At 44.9% G+C, this 19,000-nt stretch overlaps 1 protein-coding gene across 1 annotated transcript in view; it reads right to left on the bottom strand.

Moving 5' to 3' along the window:
- The window catches only part of SYNE2 (spectrin repeat containing nuclear envelope protein 2), a 232,829-nt gene that overhangs the window by 53,377 nt on the left and 160,452 nt on the right, over positions 1 to 19,000 (bottom strand). Inside the window, exons 84-93 of the mRNA XM_065404096.1 lie at positions 18,543 to 18,695; positions 11,097 to 11,267; positions 9,832 to 9,965; positions 9,195 to 9,399; positions 7,532 to 7,711; positions 5,855 to 5,983; positions 3,909 to 4,063; positions 3,380 to 3,527; positions 2,750 to 2,844; positions 158 to 392 (exon numbers count right to left, since the gene is read on the bottom strand). Coding sequence (XP_065260168.1) covers positions 158 to 392; positions 2,750 to 2,844; positions 3,380 to 3,527; positions 3,909 to 4,063; positions 5,855 to 5,983; positions 7,532 to 7,711; positions 9,195 to 9,399; positions 9,832 to 9,965; positions 11,097 to 11,267; positions 18,543 to 18,695 — 1,605 coding nt within the window. The remainder of the gene's footprint in view (positions 1 to 157; positions 393 to 2,749; positions 2,845 to 3,379; positions 3,528 to 3,908; positions 4,064 to 5,854; positions 5,984 to 7,531; positions 7,712 to 9,194; positions 9,400 to 9,831; positions 9,966 to 11,096; positions 11,268 to 18,542; positions 18,696 to 19,000) is intronic.

Here is a 19,000-nt window from a genome sequence, read left to right as displayed (position 1 = left end):
AGTTTTAATGAAACTGTCCCTTTAAAAACAGGAATCAGCAATTTGTTTTGTGCAAAAAGTGAATGCCTTTGAAGTCCTTTCATTTTTTTGGATACAAGTCATTTCAATTTGAAAAATCACGGATCATCTATTTGTTTATAAGAAATAAAAATATGACCTTGAAATCATGAATTAGATTCCTAAGATGGTAAAGGCTGTAGCCATCCTGACTCTTCACAGCAGCTATGAAGTTATTTGTACAAGTAAGAAAATTCGTGAGATTCTGTTGAGAAACCCTGAAGTGCTGCCACTGCTTCACAAGTCCATCAATATCTTTCTTCCTCTGCTGAACCATCCGGATAACACTCTGCCACTGCTCCTTCAGCAATGTGAGTTTGGAAATAAACTCAGTTCTGAAGAGGACAGAGATTGGAGTGTTAATACAGAATGTCATCTTCACCTTGAAAGCACATTAAAACACAAAATGGAGCACCATAAGCACAGGCCTTCTCTGTGTATCAAAACTTCTGTGTGACAGAAAACTATAAAATGATACAAGAACAAACACGAGAGTTTCTCCTGCTATGGCACAACAGCATATGGTACAGCTAGACCCAGAAGCAAGTTGTTCCAAATGCATTCTTGAAGTGGATGGAAGTCAATACTGGCAGCAACTGCACTGCAAAATAGAGCTGTACTTGAGCAACGCTAGAACAGCCTCCTGTCACCATTATACTCTAGGGCAGGTGGAGCCTTAGAGCCTGTCTGCATTACAAAGAAATCTGTGTAGTGCTGAACCCCTTCAAACCAGTTTTTGGTTTCTACCATGCGATATAATATGCTTTTGCCTGCTCCACATTAACATGCTGAAGGGTTTTCAGCCCATGCTAGTAAAAATGGGTTCAGCTAACATACTTTTTGAATAGTTCAGATGACACCTTAGAGAAAAAAGGGGAAGGGGAAAAGTAAATCACTTGCAATGTTACTGCTACGATGGAGGATGGGGTTCACATAAACCACAGTATGTATTAGTGATTCTTAGAGATGTTCCATGAGTTCATACTCTGGCCAATAAACAACTCATCTCTCCATTACCCAAATTAGGTTCAGGTTGGGTTTACAAAAACTAGCCAGAAGACCATGTCCTCTTGTGAACATGGAGACTCAGCAGGCTCCGTTGCTAGGTGCCCTTCTTAAGTGATCTCTCACCCTGTTGCAGCATGAGTACTCATGGAGGAAAAGAGGATTGAGTCCTTTACATATGGCAATCATAGAATCATCATAGAATCATAGAATATCAGGGTTGGAAGGGACTTCAGGAGGTCATCTAGTCCAACCCCCTGCTCAAAGCAGGACCAATCCCCAACTAAATCAATCATTTTACCTACCACCACAGTATAGCCACCTCAGCTGTAAACACAGCAACTCTTTAACAGTGCAGAACAGTTAGGGCAGGAAGTGAAGGATATCTTATCCCAGGAGAAACTACAAGGGGATTTTTAGTTTTTTGGTAGGCAGAATGTAGTTATTACCCAAAGGGGAACTTGGCCAGGACACCGGTGGTCACACCCCTACTTTTGCAAGATGTACCACAGGCTCTAATGAACACACATGGTTTTGACTTGGGTTTAAAAAGTCTCTTTTAAGGGACAGTTGAGGGTGGTTCAGTACTGACTCAGAGGGAAGCATGTCACCTCTTGAATCACCGATACTACTTTGTGTAAGACCCAGGAATATGTGCAGGAATTTAAATTTGACTGCTTTTGGAGGGACACATTAAACACACACATATTATACACATTAAACCATATCAACACATGCACATACATCATAGGTAAGGCTACATTTAAGTCATGAGTATTTTTAGTAAAAATCATGGACAGGTCACGGGCAGTAAAGAAAAATTCACGGCCCGTGACCTGTCCATGACTTTTACTATATACCCCTATCTAAAACTTGGGCGGGGGGGCCACGGGTGCTCGGGGAGGGGGGTGGTGGTCCCGGGGCGGTGGTGGCCGAGGACCCCCGCTGGTGCTGGGTGGGGAGGCCAGGCAGCAGCGCACAGCCCAGGACACTGGGGGGGATGGTTGGCAGGCTCCCTACCTGGCTCCACGTGTCTCTGCATCTCCTAGGAAGAGGGGAGGCCACAGGGGCTCCACACGTTGCTCCCGCCACAAGTGCCAGCTCCACAGCTCCCATTGGCCAGGAACCGCAGCCAATGGGAGCTGTGGGGGCGGCACCTGCGGGCGCAGGCAGAGCCCCCTGGCTGCTCCGCCTAGGAGCTGCAGGGACATGCCGGTGGGAGCCGGGGAGCCCCCCACCCTGAGGTAAGCGCCGCCCCGCACCCCAAACCCCGGCCCCTAGCCCTGAGCCCTGTCCTACACACCCAAACTGCTGCTGCTGGCCCAGGGGCTGCCCGGCTCTGCCAGTCCCTGAGCCAGCACCGGCCGCTGCAGAAGTCACGGAGGTCACGGAATCCGTGACTTCCGTGACAGACCCGCAGCCTTAATCATAGGCATAGAAGTAAATGGCCATACACTCACCATTTCAATGAAAATCTATGCACCGTGGAGCCATCTGAATTAATGTATCCACAAGTACTTGGCTGCGGCGGGGTTACAGAGCTCTTCTGTTCCTGGGGCTGTGACGGGGCTGCAGGAGTTCTGTGCCCCGGCCAACTATTGGTGGGGGCGTGCCCATGCTTGCCCGTCCCCCGCTTGTGCATGCCCCTGGTAAGAACTAAGGGGGAAAAATCTATTTTTTTTTTTACCTTTTTTCTGCTTCTCCTGTTTCCAGCAAAAGTAATGCTTTTGATATGATAGAATTAAAAATCTGCTGATTTACAGAAATCTCCGCTTGCAGCATCTGCAAACATTGCAAAAATAAGAACAATATTAGTTCAGAAACTGATGGGCATTTAAAAACAAACTTTACAATGGGCTTGACTACACACAGAATTATTCTGGAATAGCTATTCTTGAGCAGCTCCATATTTAGTGAATAAGGAGCAGAATATGGCCCACATGCCCTGAGGAGTACAAGTTTTACATAAAGTAGTAAATGTTTAGTATAATGTTTGTGGAATTAGATGCACAACTACTAATTATAAAAAAGTCTGGGTGACATCCTGTCTCTGTGTGTCTAACTTGCAATGCATGGTATTTAGTATTTGCAGATACAGATTTTGTGATTTATTTCAGCTGGGACAAGAAGCCTCCTCTCAGCCTTGCCCCAATGTAATGTTCCCAAGGTGTAATGTATTATTGACACTTTGAGTGGATTCCATTTATATATTGCAGAGACTGCTGCTGTTCTATAATACCACCCACAGTATCTCTTTGCAAAGATATGATTTTCAAGATTTTTTTTAAAACCCAGTTTAAATTTGCAGCATTATTACCTCATATATTCTCTGTTGTTCCTGAAGCTTTTCAAATCTGCCACCAATATTCACTTTTAAACCCTCTTTCATCTTTTCTAGAAATTGTACCCAGTTTTCACATTTCTGAAGAAATTTCTTTTCATCCGATTGAATTCCCTCAAATTCACTGTTAAAAGAAATAATACAGGAACTAGTCTATTGTTGTATATTTTCCAGTTATGATTGTTTATGCTCTAACAAAGGGGGCAGACTGGTAGCACCATGGGCCCTAATCAAGATGAGGTCCCATTGTGCTAGTCTCTACACAAAACACATGCTAACACATGTGCCTTTGTGCTCCAAACAACTTAAAATATTAAAAAAAAAAAAAACCAACCAACCAAACAAAAAAACAGTGGAATATTTTAAAGTTAGTTTAAAATGGAGGAATTATTTTTGACAAGCCTCTTGGAAATCTGGGAACCAGCTCGTGGAAAATATTTTAATCTGCTTTTAATTGTCCTCATGCACACTGAAACAGTTGGGGGAATTATTGTGCTTTTTTGACCTGCAATGCTCCAGGGCTGTTGCTGTCTTCTGAGCCCACTGTCGATTCAGGCTCTGTAGTTTCTTCACAGTGAAATCACTGAGTGGTAGCCTAAAGCTCACTTCATTCAGATTCTCGATGTCAGGAGACATTGCAGTGAGCTCCAACATGTGGCTCTGCAAATAATGGAACAAGATAACTGACAGAAATATCACCTTTTTTCCATGTCTAGAAAATATAAGTCTTTTCTGTGATGTTTGACAACACAACGTAAACAATGCCTTATGTTCAGGTTTAAAGGATCATGGATGAAAAAGGTGAATTTTAAGAAGCATAGTTAGTTCATATTGGGCTATATCATCCCTCCATGTACTATTCCAGTAGAGAGGACTGAAAACAAGAGAGTTTTCACTTTCAAGTATCAGAGGGGTAGCCGTGTTAGTCTGGATCTGTAAAAAGCAACAGAGAGTCCTGTAAAAAGCAACAGAGGGTCCTGTGGCACCTTTAAGACTAACAGAAGTATCGGGAGCATAAGCTTTCGTGGGTAAGAACCTCACTTCTTCAGATATTACTTGCATCTGAAGAAGTGAGGTTCTTACCCACGAAAGCTTATGCTCCCGATACTTCTGTTAGTCTTAAAGGTGCCACAGGACCCTCTGTTGCTTTTTACAGATTCAGACTAACACGGCTACCCCTCTGATACAGAGAGTCCTGTGGCACCTTTAAGACTAACAGATGTATTGGAGCATAAGCTTTCGTGGGTGAATACCCACTTCGTCCACAGGACTCTCTGTTGCTTTTCACTTTCAGTTTCCTTTGCACTATTCTTGGGGAAAAAGTCAGACACACCTTCTGAATCCTCATTCATGGAAGTAGTAAAGGGTTATGCATAGTGTATTTTGTAGTATCCATAAGTAGCAGGGCTTAAACTTCATACAGAAGTTTGAGGAGGGGGAATTACACCAACCCCAGATCCAGCAGGTTTCCCTTTTCTCTTTTACAATTCTGCCTGCAATCCATGTTTTGATTCCTTTTTAAAAGTAACTCATTATGTTTTATGTTGCTCTGGGGATTCAGTTATTCTGATGTAACGCTCTTCAGATAAAGTATTCCATTGCATTTCTGATTGCCTTAGAATTTTTTTAATGATGAAGAACCATCTTCTGCTAGCAATTAAAATTACCCAGGCTGCTACTTTACTTTATTCATTTCTTTTTCACTAGGAGGGTGGTGAAGCACTGGAATAGGTTACTAGGGAGGTGGTGGAATCTCCTTCCTTAGGGGTTTTTAAGGTCAGGCTTGACGAAGCCCTGGCTGGGATGAGTTAATTGGGGACTGGTCCTGCTTTGAGCAGGGGGTTGGGCTAGATGACCTCCTGAGGTCCCTTCCAACCCTGATATTCTATGATACAGTCTTAAATTACTATTTTTTTCAAGACGAGTCCTACCTCATTCCCTGCACAGGATGGACCTGCTCTGGGTATCCATCAGGCTAATTTAGTAAAGGAAATTGTTGTCTGTAGGACCTCTGCTTTTTTGTTGCAGAAGTTGGAGGTGTGTAGTAAATGAGGCAGGAGACTGCAGGAAGAGAAAGGAGGGTCTCATTGTTAAGGCAGCTGAATAGACAACTGGATTCTATCCCTGCTTCTGCCACAGTGTTCTGCACTAAATGAGTTAGGGACCTTGTGGAAAAAAAATAGTATGTGATCAGGAAATTCAAGACTGTATCATAATGGATATGCATGTGGGGGCCAAATTTAAGTTGCATAGGCATTTCTGGCATTTCCTAACTTTTGAGTGCTGGACTTTGCCACCTTAATAATGTTCTTTTAACATTGTTTTTGTGCATGTAACATTTATGATAATTAAGCTACAGGAAGTACCTATGGTGCTACATGAATAAGTATCCTACAGACTCTCTTACATATGCATAATTTATACCCTTATAGTCATAAGAGCTGGATGTACCATGAGTAATTCTGAGTCGTCTTCTTTTCCCTGTAGATACAGCTTATCCAAAACTTCTATAGGTGTCTTAATTCGAGCTTCCACTGTGCCCAGACAATTATTGAAATCCATCAGTTGTAAAAGGTTGAACTAGGATGAGAGATTATTTTTATTATAATCAGCTTTAATACATCTATTCAATATGAGCAAGAGAATAATAAACAGCATCTTTAGGAAAACAAACAGCTGCTAGATTAGAGTAACTGGTGTATTTGTAGTTAATATTTATGTCTATATTTAAACCATGCTTATTTATATTCTCTCTCTAGATTTTATCGTTCGAATATGATCTTGCATTTTTAGAGTAAATATTTTGCCTTGATTTCTTGTTATTGGCTTCATAGTTCTAGAAATTAATGGCTGTTTTTCCTCAGCACAATAAGTTTCTTTGACTACGAAAAAACAAGGAAAGTGAAATGAAAATGAAGAAAACGCTTCATTACATATAGAGGCACCACTGTCCGCTGTCAGGGTGACAAATAACTCATTGGGGAGGAGAGATGGTGTTGTGGTTAAAGCCCTGTAATGGCTTTTTTTTTTTTTTTTTTTTAAACTTGGGAAACCTGGGCTTGTTTATCAGCTCTGCTTCAGACTTATAGAAGGTGGTAAACTCTGCAAGTTTCGACTTGCAGAGTTTCCTCCCAATTTTTCAATTGGGGAGAAGTAGGATTTAACCCAACATACAGACATGTGGCAAGGAGCTGAGCCTCCAAATCCTGTGAATTGTGGAAGATCCACATGGATCTAGGAGAAAAGGGCAGACATGCTGTGCAGAGACCTGCTACCAAGGACTTCATGATTTAGGATGAAATTATGGAGCCACAGCACAGCTACTCAGACAGCAGGAAATTCATGAAAATGGTTCTGCTCCTTTATCAGCCACATGGAGAGTTTGGTCCCATTTGCTCTTATAGATAGGGCTGTGGGCATTACTTGGGCTCTAGTAGCTCCCAGTTGGCTCCATCTGAGGGGAAGAAATACAGGACTGGGTCTGGGATCCCACAGTTTTTTTGAGGGAGGAGGTTAGGATGACTGGGGGACTTTTCTCTTCCCTCCCCATTTCCAGGGTTGAGGGAACTGTGCCAGGAAGGGGTCTGGTGTCACCCTCTGCCTAAGAGCTCTCAAATTACACTTGTGTAAGGAATGAATGACAAGAATGACAAAGGAAATCACTTGTGGTAAGACCACAAAATTACACAAGAGAAAACGACTACACAACTAGAAATGAAATAAAGCTATATTACACTACAGGTAAAGCTTACACATGATATCAAGAATCAGAGACATCATCTCCAGGAAACAACCTGAGTTTCCAAGCATTGGACTGGGATGATGCATGGAGACATTAAGATCCATCCATATTACAAATTAACAGGCCTGCGTACAAGTGTGTGACAGAGCCGGGTGTGTGTGGAAGGGGAAAACAATTGAAACTGAGTGAACACAGCATAGCAGGCACACGATGAAAGTGTAACCCACCTGTTTCCCCAGGACTTTATTTCTCTTTCATAACTCAGCTGATGCTATCATTCAGATTTCACCGAGTTCTAATTCAAACCGAACTTCAGTTCAGGAACTACATGATTTTGTTGAAGAATAAAACTGTATTGAGAGCAAATTTACTATATAAGGAAGTACCTCAAATTCATCCGATTTCATCTGCAACGTCTTTTCCAAATAAGCTATCCTTTTGAGAGGATGCAACTTCTCTGAGAGAACTGCTTGTGTAGCTGCATTAACCTGTTGTGCTATCTGGTCTGTCAACTCAGAAACCTGGAGAAAGCTTCCCTTTATGGTTTGAAGGCCTTGTTGCAATATCTAAAGTGAAAGATCAAAAAAATAAATCAGATCTGTGTTCCTGTGTCTCTTTTATTGCTATAACTAAGCTCCTTCTGTTGATCTGCATTGGAAGCCAAATTCAGCCACAGACTAAGAGAGTATCTTTCATTGACTTTAATGGGAGCGACAAGCACTTACTCCAGGGCGGAATCTGATGATAAGTCTATTAACAGTGATGGGAGAGACAAAACCATAGATGTTACTGAAGGTCAGCCTTCCAGTTACCCAGAAATTTAGGCCGATTTTTTAAAGTGCTGAAGGGAGTTAGGCATCCAACTCCCCGTGAGCTCTCTTCAGCTCCTTTAAAAATTCCCAGCCTTAATATCTGGATTCAAGGTTCAGTGGGATAACATTGCCCAGTAATAATTTCAGGCATTCGGATACTAATGTTATGAGGAAGATTAGAGAGATAAATTGGAGAGAATATCCATCCTCTGTAGAATGGCTTTATACAGTGATAATAATATCCTGCTAACCGCTATGCTGAACACCTCTGCCAGCACTTTGGAACCATTTTGATTGATTGAGAGCTTTTTCCCCCCCTCCAGCAACAATACTATAAATTTCAGTTCTAAATGTTATGAACAACGAAGGGAGTAGCTGGTGCTTCTACAACCTACTGTTTGTAGTTCCTTTTATCTGGAGAGAGATTTACAGAATATCATCCTGGAATGTGTAATTCTCTGCCACGTTCACTTAATACTAAACATGAAAATCCCTGGGCTTTTTTTCCCACTGAAAACTATATTTCAGTGGGCAATGAGTAAAGAAATGTTTCTTCTGATTAATTATAAAAGTAAGGACAGACTTCCCTGAAAGCTAGAATATGCTTCTGGGCATATTGACCCTGTCTTTGGCATGGATCAGACTGTAAGCACTTCAGTTGTTATAAAGGTCAAAATATATAATAAAGGTCAATCATGTTTGGTTCAATGATTGCTACAAAATAGCCAGATTCTCAGGTTCCCTATGTTACCTTCATAGAGTATTGCCACTGCAAGGGGATGGAAATCTGGCATAAACTGCCAGCCAGGGATACCTCTTACATTTGGGAATCACTGGAGGGGATTAAGCAAGAGTAGCTGGCTCTACGCCAGTTGCTCCTGGCACCCCACCTCTGGCATAGGAGACATGTCCAGAGCAAACTGCACCCTGGTGGTGCTCCCCAGGGGACCACTGCAGACAATATAGTTTAGAGAAGCCTTGCTGCTGCTCTAACTTATGCTGAGGCTAAACTGGTCACGGGCTGCCCACAGAATTGGAGAGTGCAAGAGATGAAGTCAGGTCACCCCCTTCCCTTCTTTGCATCCTGTGCTTGGCCTGACCTGAGGACCTGGCCCAATGTAGTTAAAGAAAATGAAAAAGGACGGATTACAAAAGAGAAGTCAGGCCCTGATTTCCATTGTCAGGATTTTTAAATAAGTCCAGCCTTGCATAAGGCAGCAAGAACACTTTTATGTACCTTCACATTCTGTATCTTCTGCTTCAGGACTTCCACCATGTTGTCTTCAGGTAAGTGAGCTCCCAAGAGCTGATGACACTGATATTCATGTTGTTCTAACCTCAATGCTGCCTCAGTGTATAACCCATCATACGACTCCCAAAGCAGTAACAAAGCTTGTGCTCTCTGTAGCTCATCAGTGACTTCTTCATTTGCCAGAGTCCATCTGCAATATACAAGAACATAACACAGGTTATTGATTTGGGTTTTGCCCTTACACTTGAGGACATGCACAGACCAGACTCTGATCTCTTTTGAAGATTCTCAGTGGAATTTCTCTGGATTTACACCAGGGCATCTGAGATCAGTCTTGCCATGTGTAATGTCCATACTGCATTGCATGTTTACTATGTTGCTGCTTTTTCTGTTTGTTTGTTTTTTGGTCTACCACCCAGACCCACAATAAAACAATATGTTAAAGTCGACTGGCCCTAGTTCACCAAGATATTTAAGCACATGCCTAACTTTAAGCGTGTGAGTATTCACAATGAAGTCAATAGAAACATCCACATGCCTAAAGCTACGCGCATGCTCAGTACCTTGCAGAATCGGGGGCTTTTATTACCAACATCTATTTTGTGTCTTTTTTTAGGCGTACCTTGTATGTGCCTCCTTGCATTTATGTTCAATAATCTCTGCAAATGAGGAACAACAGTATTTCTTGAGGTTAGCAGCAGAAGCCTGGAGCTTGGCCCAGCTTTCTTCACTCTTCTCTGTTTTGTCTTGAAGAGACTGTGAAAAATGAGTCACAACAATTAGATGTGGAGACGAATGAGCCACAATTCATTGAGCTAAAATGTAGTTTTCTTTAGAGACTAGCAGATGTATAGTAGTGATACTGTAGCAACATTTATGGCAAAGACAAGTTTTGTGAAAGAAATTAAAAATGTAACAATAATATACTTGCTGCTACAAATTAAAGAACTGAAGAATAAATTGTGGCCCAATCCTGTAATACATAATTTCAGAAGCATCTCTTTACACAGGTATTGGTCTAGTGGGACTCCTCTTGTGAATAAGTGCTACTCAAAGCAAGAAAGTGTTGAAGAATTAGGCCTTTGACTGGCAAATATGGAAAAATAACTGGTTTGAAATTCTGTATTAAATATCAATAGAAAAATATCAATTGACTTTAAGAAGTTTCACTTATTTAGTTCAAACTATTCATTCTAAATCGCAATTAATTTTTCCTTTGGTGTTACTTGTTCCCAGTCCAACCAGAGAGCAGATGTACTTTGAAATTCTTATTTTAGATCGGAAATAATAAAGAAAGGTTAAATATCAATAACTAGAGTCCTCTGAATACTTGAGGCTTGCTTCCTTGTTACCCTGCACCTTGTTTATTCATTGTAAAGAGAGCACAGAGCAAGCACAAAACACTACCATTCTGGTTTGGTCATACTTTGCACTTGGTCTGCACTGGTGTGAACAACAACATGAGGTGTAGGGCAATGAAGAATTAGGCCTTGTCTACACACAATCTTGCATTTGTTTAATTAATCTGGTAGATACCTGAAAGTGCCTTATTTCAGTTTAGTTTACACCAGTTCCTAACTTAAGCTAAATCCAAATAAGCCTGATTTAAACTGAAATAAGAGCATCTACACCGCTTTTGGCACTGGTTTAACTAAACTGGTTTACATTCAGACCTTTAGTTAAATTGGTGCAACTCTGCTAGTAGAGCAGCCCATGGGCCCATTATCTCTGCAGGTAGAAAGAATGCCACTGACTCCCACAGGCTTTGGGTTAGGTCCATCGTGAGGCTCTAAAGAAGCAGTTTCCTGAAGGGAAACTTACTGGTTTTTTAATTAATCTTTTCCCAAGTTTGCACTAATACATCTACTTTGTCTTTGGTAGATTTACCTGTAGAGTCTTCACCTGGCCTTTCAAAGCTTCCAGCGATATTACAGAAGGTTTGCATTGTTCTAGGCAATACAGAGAGCTTATTATCATCAGGTTAACTTCTTCATAGGCTTCATCATAAATTATCCATTGCTGTAATACTGACTGCATTGAGGTTTTTAACTGTGCTACCTGTAAACAAACAATCATTGCTGAGAAAAAGGATTGCTCCTTCTTAATGTTTACCTACAAAATGTATTAATGTAGCTATTTCATAGGTAATTTTGAAATAAAAACTGACTTCAGTACTTCAGCTCAACGCATGCTGGATGACAATCCACAACAATTTCACAAATGAAGTATCAGGATAAGCTTGAAATACAAATTTAATTGGATACCAAGGCAATGCTGATTTGGCAGCCACCACTCCAGAACCCCAGACTAAGTGAAAATGTGCAGAAACAACGCACGGCTGTTATTCTTTGCTGCCAATATCAGGCTACCCGCTAACAGATAAAGTACTGTGACTCCTGAAGGCCTTAATCTCCTTAGGAAATAGACAATTTGAGATGGAAATTTAGTTCCAGTTTAGTCAAAATTTAACAGAAATTATTTGGGGGTAGTTCAAGCTTCTAATAAAATACCATTGTGTTCTAGAGAGCTACATTCTCTTGTATGCCATTGTGCTGTAACAGAACCACAGCCTTGTATTCACATTCAACAACTGCTGGAGGAACTTCAGGACTCACTAGATACATGAGCTGTGCAATGACTGAGGTGGCAGACTTTGGCTCAATCCCATTACCCGTTGGCTAGTGTACTTGGACAGCAAGCCCAGACAGAGAGACGTGTACCTGAGCCAGTGTGCAGAGGTAGGGATAATTTACCGTTGGTACCAGCCAGCAGCAAATTATTGCCACCAAAGGGGATGCATGGGAGGAATTGTGCCTCTGAGCAGTGTTGGAGTCAGAGTCCTACCTGAGACTGTCCCAGCAGTGGTGCAATTAGTGCACCACCCCTTGCTGAGGACCATGAAGTCACAATCTAACCCCTAATTAGGCCAGCCTGCTAGAAGGAAAAAAGCAGTATATAAAGTAGAACCTCAAAGTTACGAACACCAGAGTTATGAACTGACCAGTCAACCACACACCTCATTTGGAACTGGAAGTACACAATCAAGCAGCAGCAGAGACCCCAAAAAAAGCAAATACTGTCCAGTACTGTGTTAAATGACATAAACTACTAAAAAAAATAAAGGGAAAGCAGCATTTTTCTTCTGCACAGTAAAGTTTCAAAGCTGTACTAAGTCAATGTTCAGTTGTAAACTTTTGAAAGAATAGCCATAACGTTTGGTTCAGAGTTATGAACATTTCAGAGTTATGAACAAACTCCATTCCTGAAGTGTTCATAACTCTGAGGTTCTACTGTCTGTTACATACAAAAAAACACATTAAAAGAACATTAGGGTTGCAAAGTTAAGCAATTAAACGTTAGGAAATGTCAAAATGAAGGTTGTTCACAGAAACAGGGAGTAGCAATTGCACAGAAAGTCCTGCTCAGCCCCTGTAGCTCTTGGCAGGAGCATGTTCAGAACAGATGGAAATGTCAGAGAATTTCACTGCTAAACTCTAAGAAGTCTCCACTGAGCACATTTGAATGGAGATTTTTCAAATTCTTATAACTGGGTCAAATTAGAGCTTTTACTGGCCCTGCAAAAAAAAAAAAAAGGCACTTCTCTGGCACCGTGGCGACCTCCCATTGCTGAATTTCAAATCCCTGTTCCAAAACATTGGTGTACTAGGGCTTCTCAACAAAACAGTTGGAAGAATGTTTTTAACATGAACAAAACAATGTATTTTCTCTAATCTCATTCTGAGAAACAGCTGAACCATTTCTGCTGAAGCTTAAAAATATTTTTAAAAATCAGCCTGAAGCAGACACCTGATGTGGAAGATTTCAGTCAAAATGGTTAAAAATTGGCAAAGTTACCTACTGGAAAGCATTGGGCAACCGTAACTTTATCTGAATTACTTATAGTATTATATATTATACGATGGATTGTAAACATAAAGCTGTATTTATCATACACATATCATTGACATTGCTGGGGTTAATTGGCCTAAGTTATGGAGAGCCATTGAGGAGGGAAAGGGAATCCATAGGAGCATGAGTGGAGCAACTGGGAACTTTAAGGGATTTGCCTAGAATTAAAAAAAGCAGTGGGAGTGGAGAAGGGAGAACCCAGTGCTGGGAAGATGAAAAAGGTTTAGCTGAGAATGGAGAGTCTCTATCAGGACTCTACCAGAGAGAAGGAACAAATAGGAATAGTAAGGGCCCAAGTGGATCCACTTAGAAAGTTTGAGGTTTTCAAACAAATCCTTTAAGCTACCAGAAAAATGTCGATACTTTTTAAAAAATTTGCAAAAGGGGGTAAATTTTTTCTTATTTGACTCCAAAGCAGGTTGATCTTTTTTCCAAGCTTGGCATACAGGTTCTCCTTTGGCATGAGAATAAGCATGATAGTTTTTTGGCCAAAAGGAGATTTCTTGCCAAAGTTATATGGAGCAAAAAGAAGTAGAAAAAACATTTACCTACCTTTCATAACTGTTGTTCTTTGAGATGTATTGCTCATGTCCATTCCGTTTTAGGTGTGTGCGCACCCACATGCACAGTCGTCTGAGATTTTTGCCTTAGCGGTATCTGTAGGGACAGCTGTGGCGCCCCCTTGAGTGCTGCGCTCATGCGTCAGGATATCAGGTTCCACCGGCCCTATGCCCTCTCGGTTCCTTCTTGCCGGCAACTCCGATAGAGGGGTAGGAGGGCAGGTAACGGAATGGACATGAGCAACACATCTCGAAAAACAGTTACAAAAGGTAGATAACCGTTTTTTCTTCAAGTGCTTGCTCAATTCCATTCTAGGTGACTCACAAGCAGTATCAATGAAGCTGGGCTTGGAGTTCACAGTTTAGCGGCTTGCAGCACTGCGCTACCGAAGCCAGCACCGTTCCAGGCCAGCTGGGTAAGTGCATAATGGGACGTGAACATGTGGACGGACGACCAGGTGGCCTCTCTACAGATGTCCTGGATAGGCGCTTGGGCTAGGAAACCTGCTGAAGAGGCTTTCACCCTGGTTGAGTGGACGGTGACAATTGCCGGAGGTGGCACCTGTGCCTGACCGTAGCAGCAGCGAATGCAGGCAGTGATCCAAGAAGAAATTCTTTGAGCAGACACTGGATGACCTTTCATCTTGTCAGCCATTGTGACGAACAATTGCGTTGACTTGCGGAATGGCTTGGTCCTTTCGATGTAGAAGGCTAGCGCCCTCCTGACATCTAGGGAATGCAGCCTATGCTCCTCCTCCGACTTACGCAGTTTTGGAAAAAAGACAGGTAAGTAAATGTCCTGGCCTGTATGAAACTGTGAGACCACCTTGGGCAGGAAAGCCAGGTGAGGCAGCAGCTGGACCCTGTCTTTGTAAAAAACCATATAGGGCAGATCCAAGGTAAGTGCACTAATCTCAGAGACCCGGCAGGCAGATGTTTATTGCAACCAAGAATGTGACCTTCCAGAACAGGAGAAGAGCAGGAAGCCAGAGGCTCGAAGTGGGGTCCCGTAAGTTACAACAGCACCAGATTCAGGTCTCACAGAGGGACAGGTTTCCTGATGTGAGGGTAGAAGCACTCGAGGCCCTTAAGGAACTGGGCAGTCATGTCCTGGCTGAAAACCGGCCTACCCTCGAGCGGCGGATGGAAGGCCAAGATAGCGGCCAAGTTGGCCTTGAGAGATGAAAGGGACAGGCCTTGGAGTTTGAGATGCAGAAGGTAGTCCAGGATTGATTGCAGCGAGGCCCGCTCGGGCCAAATGCCTTTATCCGAGGTCCAACAAGCAAATCGTTTCCATTTGGCCAGGTAGGTCGCTCTGGTGGAGAGCTGTCTGCTGCCCAACAGGACCTGTTGGACACCGGCTGAGCACTGCTGCTTCTCCGCATTTAACCATGCAGCGCTGGCAGGTTCAGATGCAGAAGACTGCCATGGTTTTGGGACAGCAGGTCCGGCCTGAGCAGTAGCCATAACAGAGCAGCCACTGAGAGATTCAGCAGCGTGACGAACCAGTGCTGATGTGGCCAAGACGGCGCTATGAGGATCACCTTCGCCCTGTCCTGTTTGATCTTCATGTGGACCCTGTGAATTAACGGCACTGGAGGGAAGGCGTTCAACAGAGCCCCTCACCACGGGAGTAGGAAAGCGTCCAACAAGGAGCCTCTGTCAATCCCCCAAATCGGGCAGAAACGTAGCATTTCCTGTTCTGCCTGGATGCGAACAGGTTCACCTGGGGAATCCCCCACCTCTGGAAGTTGATGCTGACCACTTTCGGATGGAGGGACCACTGGTGGCAAGACGAGAAGGTCCTGCTGAGGCGATCTGCCAGAGCGTTCCTGGCCCGGAGAGATGTGTGGCTACGAGATGGATGCTGTTTTGTACACAGAAGTCTCAGAGCCTGACAGCTTCCTGGCAAAGGGCAGATGATCTGGCTTCACGCTTTGCTTGTTGATATAGAACATAGCCGCTGTAGTGTCTGTCAGGACCTGGACCACTCTGTTTTTTAGGTGAAGTAGGAAGGCTTGGCAGGCCAGGCAAACCACTCTGAGCTCCCTGACGTCGACGTGTAGGGAGTGATCATGACTCAACCAACGACCTTGCATGCTGAGATTGTCCAGGTGGGCTCCCCACCCCAGTCCGAGGCATCGGAGACGAGGGTCACCAACAGGGACGGAGCCATGAAGAGAACCCCCTCCAACACCGATGCAGGATTCTGCCACCAGATGAGTGACGACAGTACGTGGTCCGGGATCCAGACCACATGGTCCATATTGTGTCTGTTGGGGACGTAGACCAACGGCAGCCACGCCTGCAAGGGCCTGAGACGGAGCCGCGCATGTCGGACCATGTAAGTACAGGCCGCCATGTGGCCCAACAAACGCAGGCACGTGTGAGCGGTGGCGAGAGGACGGGCTTGCATGCACGAGATGAGGTCCGCCATGGCTTGGAACCGAGCCTCGGGGAGGAAGCTTCTGGCCTGAGTAGACTCAAGGCCTGCTCCAATGAACTCTATGCACTGGACTTAAGGTCGACTTTTTCTTGTTTATTAACAGCCCCAGGTTGCGACAGGCAGAACAAACTAGATCGAGATGCTGCTGCACCTGATACCGGGACTGACCCTTTATTAGCCAGTTGTTGAGGTACAGGCAAATTTGAACACACCGGCACCTCAGATAAACGGCCACTGGTGCTAAGCACTTTGTGAACACTCTCGGGGCTGATGAGAGACCGAATGGCAATGCGGTGAATTGGAAATGGTGCTGGCCCAGCATAAAATGAAGGAAGCGCCTGTGTCCCGGGAAAATGGAAATGTGGAAATATGCATCCTTCAAGTCAAGAGCGATTTGGCAATCTTAAGGACCCCTGGGTGGACGGGAATCACAACCCAGGCCGAGGTGGAGGAGGATATAACGTTAAATAGGTCGTCGGACTCCTCCGCGACCTCCTCAATTTTTAAGTTCAAGTTGGTAGCCACCCTGGTGCTCCTTGAAGTCATCGGGGAGGGAAAGGGGGGAGGCTGCCTGTTTGGGAGGGACGCGCCACTGCTTCGTCCGGAGAGGACGACGAGTGCACTATCGGGGGAGGGGCAGGTTCCCCTTCCTTCTCCAGGGACGGCTCCTTAGGTGCTAGAGTCCGATGCGCTGCCCCCACATCAGATTCGGTACTGTTTTCAGATTCTGGCGGTGCTGGGGGCAGCAAGGGAGGACTGGTAGGAATATGGAACCGGCATTACGGGCATGCCCCACGGGTTCCAGTATGGCCATTGAGCAGGCCATTGTCCCTGCTGCCATGCCGTCGCTGCAGGCGCCGTGCCAGCTTCACAGGTTGCCAGCGAATCACCCCTCCTTGGCGAGGGGCTGAACTCCCAGTCCAAATCTGACCATTGCTCCTCCGGCGACCAGGGCAGAGCCATCGAGGCCTGAGTCTGCCAACTGACCCTAGTCGGCGACTGGTGAGACGAGGGCAAGGATCGGTGCCTGCCTCATGAGCAGAATCGGGGGTATGGAGACTGGTGCCGTGACTGGGAGCGATCCTGCCCCGGTGGGGACTGATGTCCGGGAGACCGTCTTGACGATGGTGACTTGCGCCATGGCGATCTTTGACAGGAAACTTGCCGGTACCGGTGGTACAGGGACTGGTGTCTTGACTCCGGTGTCCCAGGTCTTGTAGGGAAGAGCACGGCGTCAGGGACTTGGGCCTTCTGACCGGAGCCCAGGGATCTACACCTGCAGTCCGGGGAACGAGGGTGCTCCACTGTTCTATGGGGCGGTCCTATTACCGGCTTGCCCTTAGGCATTGGGGCCTTAGCCGAGGCTGGCGCCTGGCACAGTGTCTGTGGTGCCGGTTGGCCTGCTTGTTCTTTAGACGCCTGGGCTGCTTCGGGCAATGAGGCCCCTAGAAGCCGGGGTCCCCTGCCGCTCCCGGGAGCTGGAGGCGGATCCCTGGCCGGGCAGGGGGGTCTGACCTCAGTGGTACTCCCGTGAAGCCCGGGGCGGTCACATGGCCTGACATTGTTCCTTTGCCCGAGGCCCCTTTCCCTTCCAGTGCCAGGGGGCTCTTCTTCTTTTGTCGTTTCTTCGGCACTGGTGAGGGGGAATGGTGCTGGTGGAGCCTGGTGCCGGCGGTGCGCTCCGCACGGATGCTGAGGAGCTCGGTGTGGGATCCGAGTGGGTGGGCTCAGACGCAGGACGAAGCACAGCCTCCATGAGGAGGGACCTCAAGCGGATATCCCGCTCCTTCTGGGTTCTAGGGCAAAAGTGCTTACAGATTCTGGACTTGTCCTTTCTATGGGACTCCCCCATCCACTTCAGACAACTGTCGTGGGGGTCACTAATAGGCATTGGCCTGTTGCATGACAAGCATGGTTTGAAGCCAGGAGAGCGGGGCAAGCCACGCTCCGGGGCGAAGTCCCAGCCGGGACTCTAACTACCAACTAACCCAACACTTAATTTAAAGGCTAAATAAGTACCTAACTATATACAAAAAAGACAGACAATGGGTTGTTGAAGAACTGCTAATGATCTTGTGATTGCAAGACAAGGCGCTCCGACCAACCGACATGGGCAGTAAGAAGGAACTGAGAGGGCATAGGGTGGGCGGTGCCTATATACCAGCGCATGGGCGCGGCACTCAAGGGGGCGCCACAGCCGACCCTACCGATTCCGCTAAGGCAAAAATCTCAGACGACTGTGCACACCTAGAATGGAATTGCCATGAGCAAGCACTTGAAGAAGAACGGGACATCTATTGCAGCCTTAACTATGGATTGCCATTGAACAGCTCAGTAACACTGGAAATTCCCAAAGAGGGTTAGGAACAGTTGCTAAGGTTAAATCCTGGGGAGAAGTGTAAACGCAAAGTTCTCTACCTGACTGATGACACTGTTCCTCATTTCATGCAGCTTATCCATTCTGACAGCCATATCTTCTGAGGTTTGTTTTGCACCATCTTCCAAAGCCATATAATTCTGCTTCAGCTGATCAAGAGCTTTGGATTTAATTGCAAACTGATTTTCTAGTTCCTAAAGGGAAGAAAGATAAAAATCTTTATCTGTGTGACAATACAAAAGTAAAGACAAATGATTTTTCTTTAAAATCAATCCCATGTCGTTTTTCTAACCATGGGAAACTTACAGCAATTGAGTTCTGGCAGACATGAGTTTGCCTCAGGAAACCGGAACAATTGTAATTGTCAGGCAGAACAAAATGAACTGCATTTGGCCGTGACATGGAATGCAACATGCTGGTTTGGAACTGAGAGCCAGATCCTCCGCCAGCACTTGGGCACCCTTGCACCACGCCAGGCAAAGGGGCTAGAAAATTTTTC

Source organism: Emys orbicularis, chromosome 4, assembly GCF_028017835.1.
Source record: "Emys orbicularis isolate rEmyOrb1 chromosome 4, rEmyOrb1.hap1, whole genome shotgun sequence".
Lineage (NCBI taxonomy): Eukaryota > Metazoa > Chordata > Testudines > Emydidae > Emys > Emys orbicularis.
The sequence above is the reverse complement of the archived record's forward strand: the minus strand, read 5'-3'. Positions and strand labels throughout refer to the sequence as shown.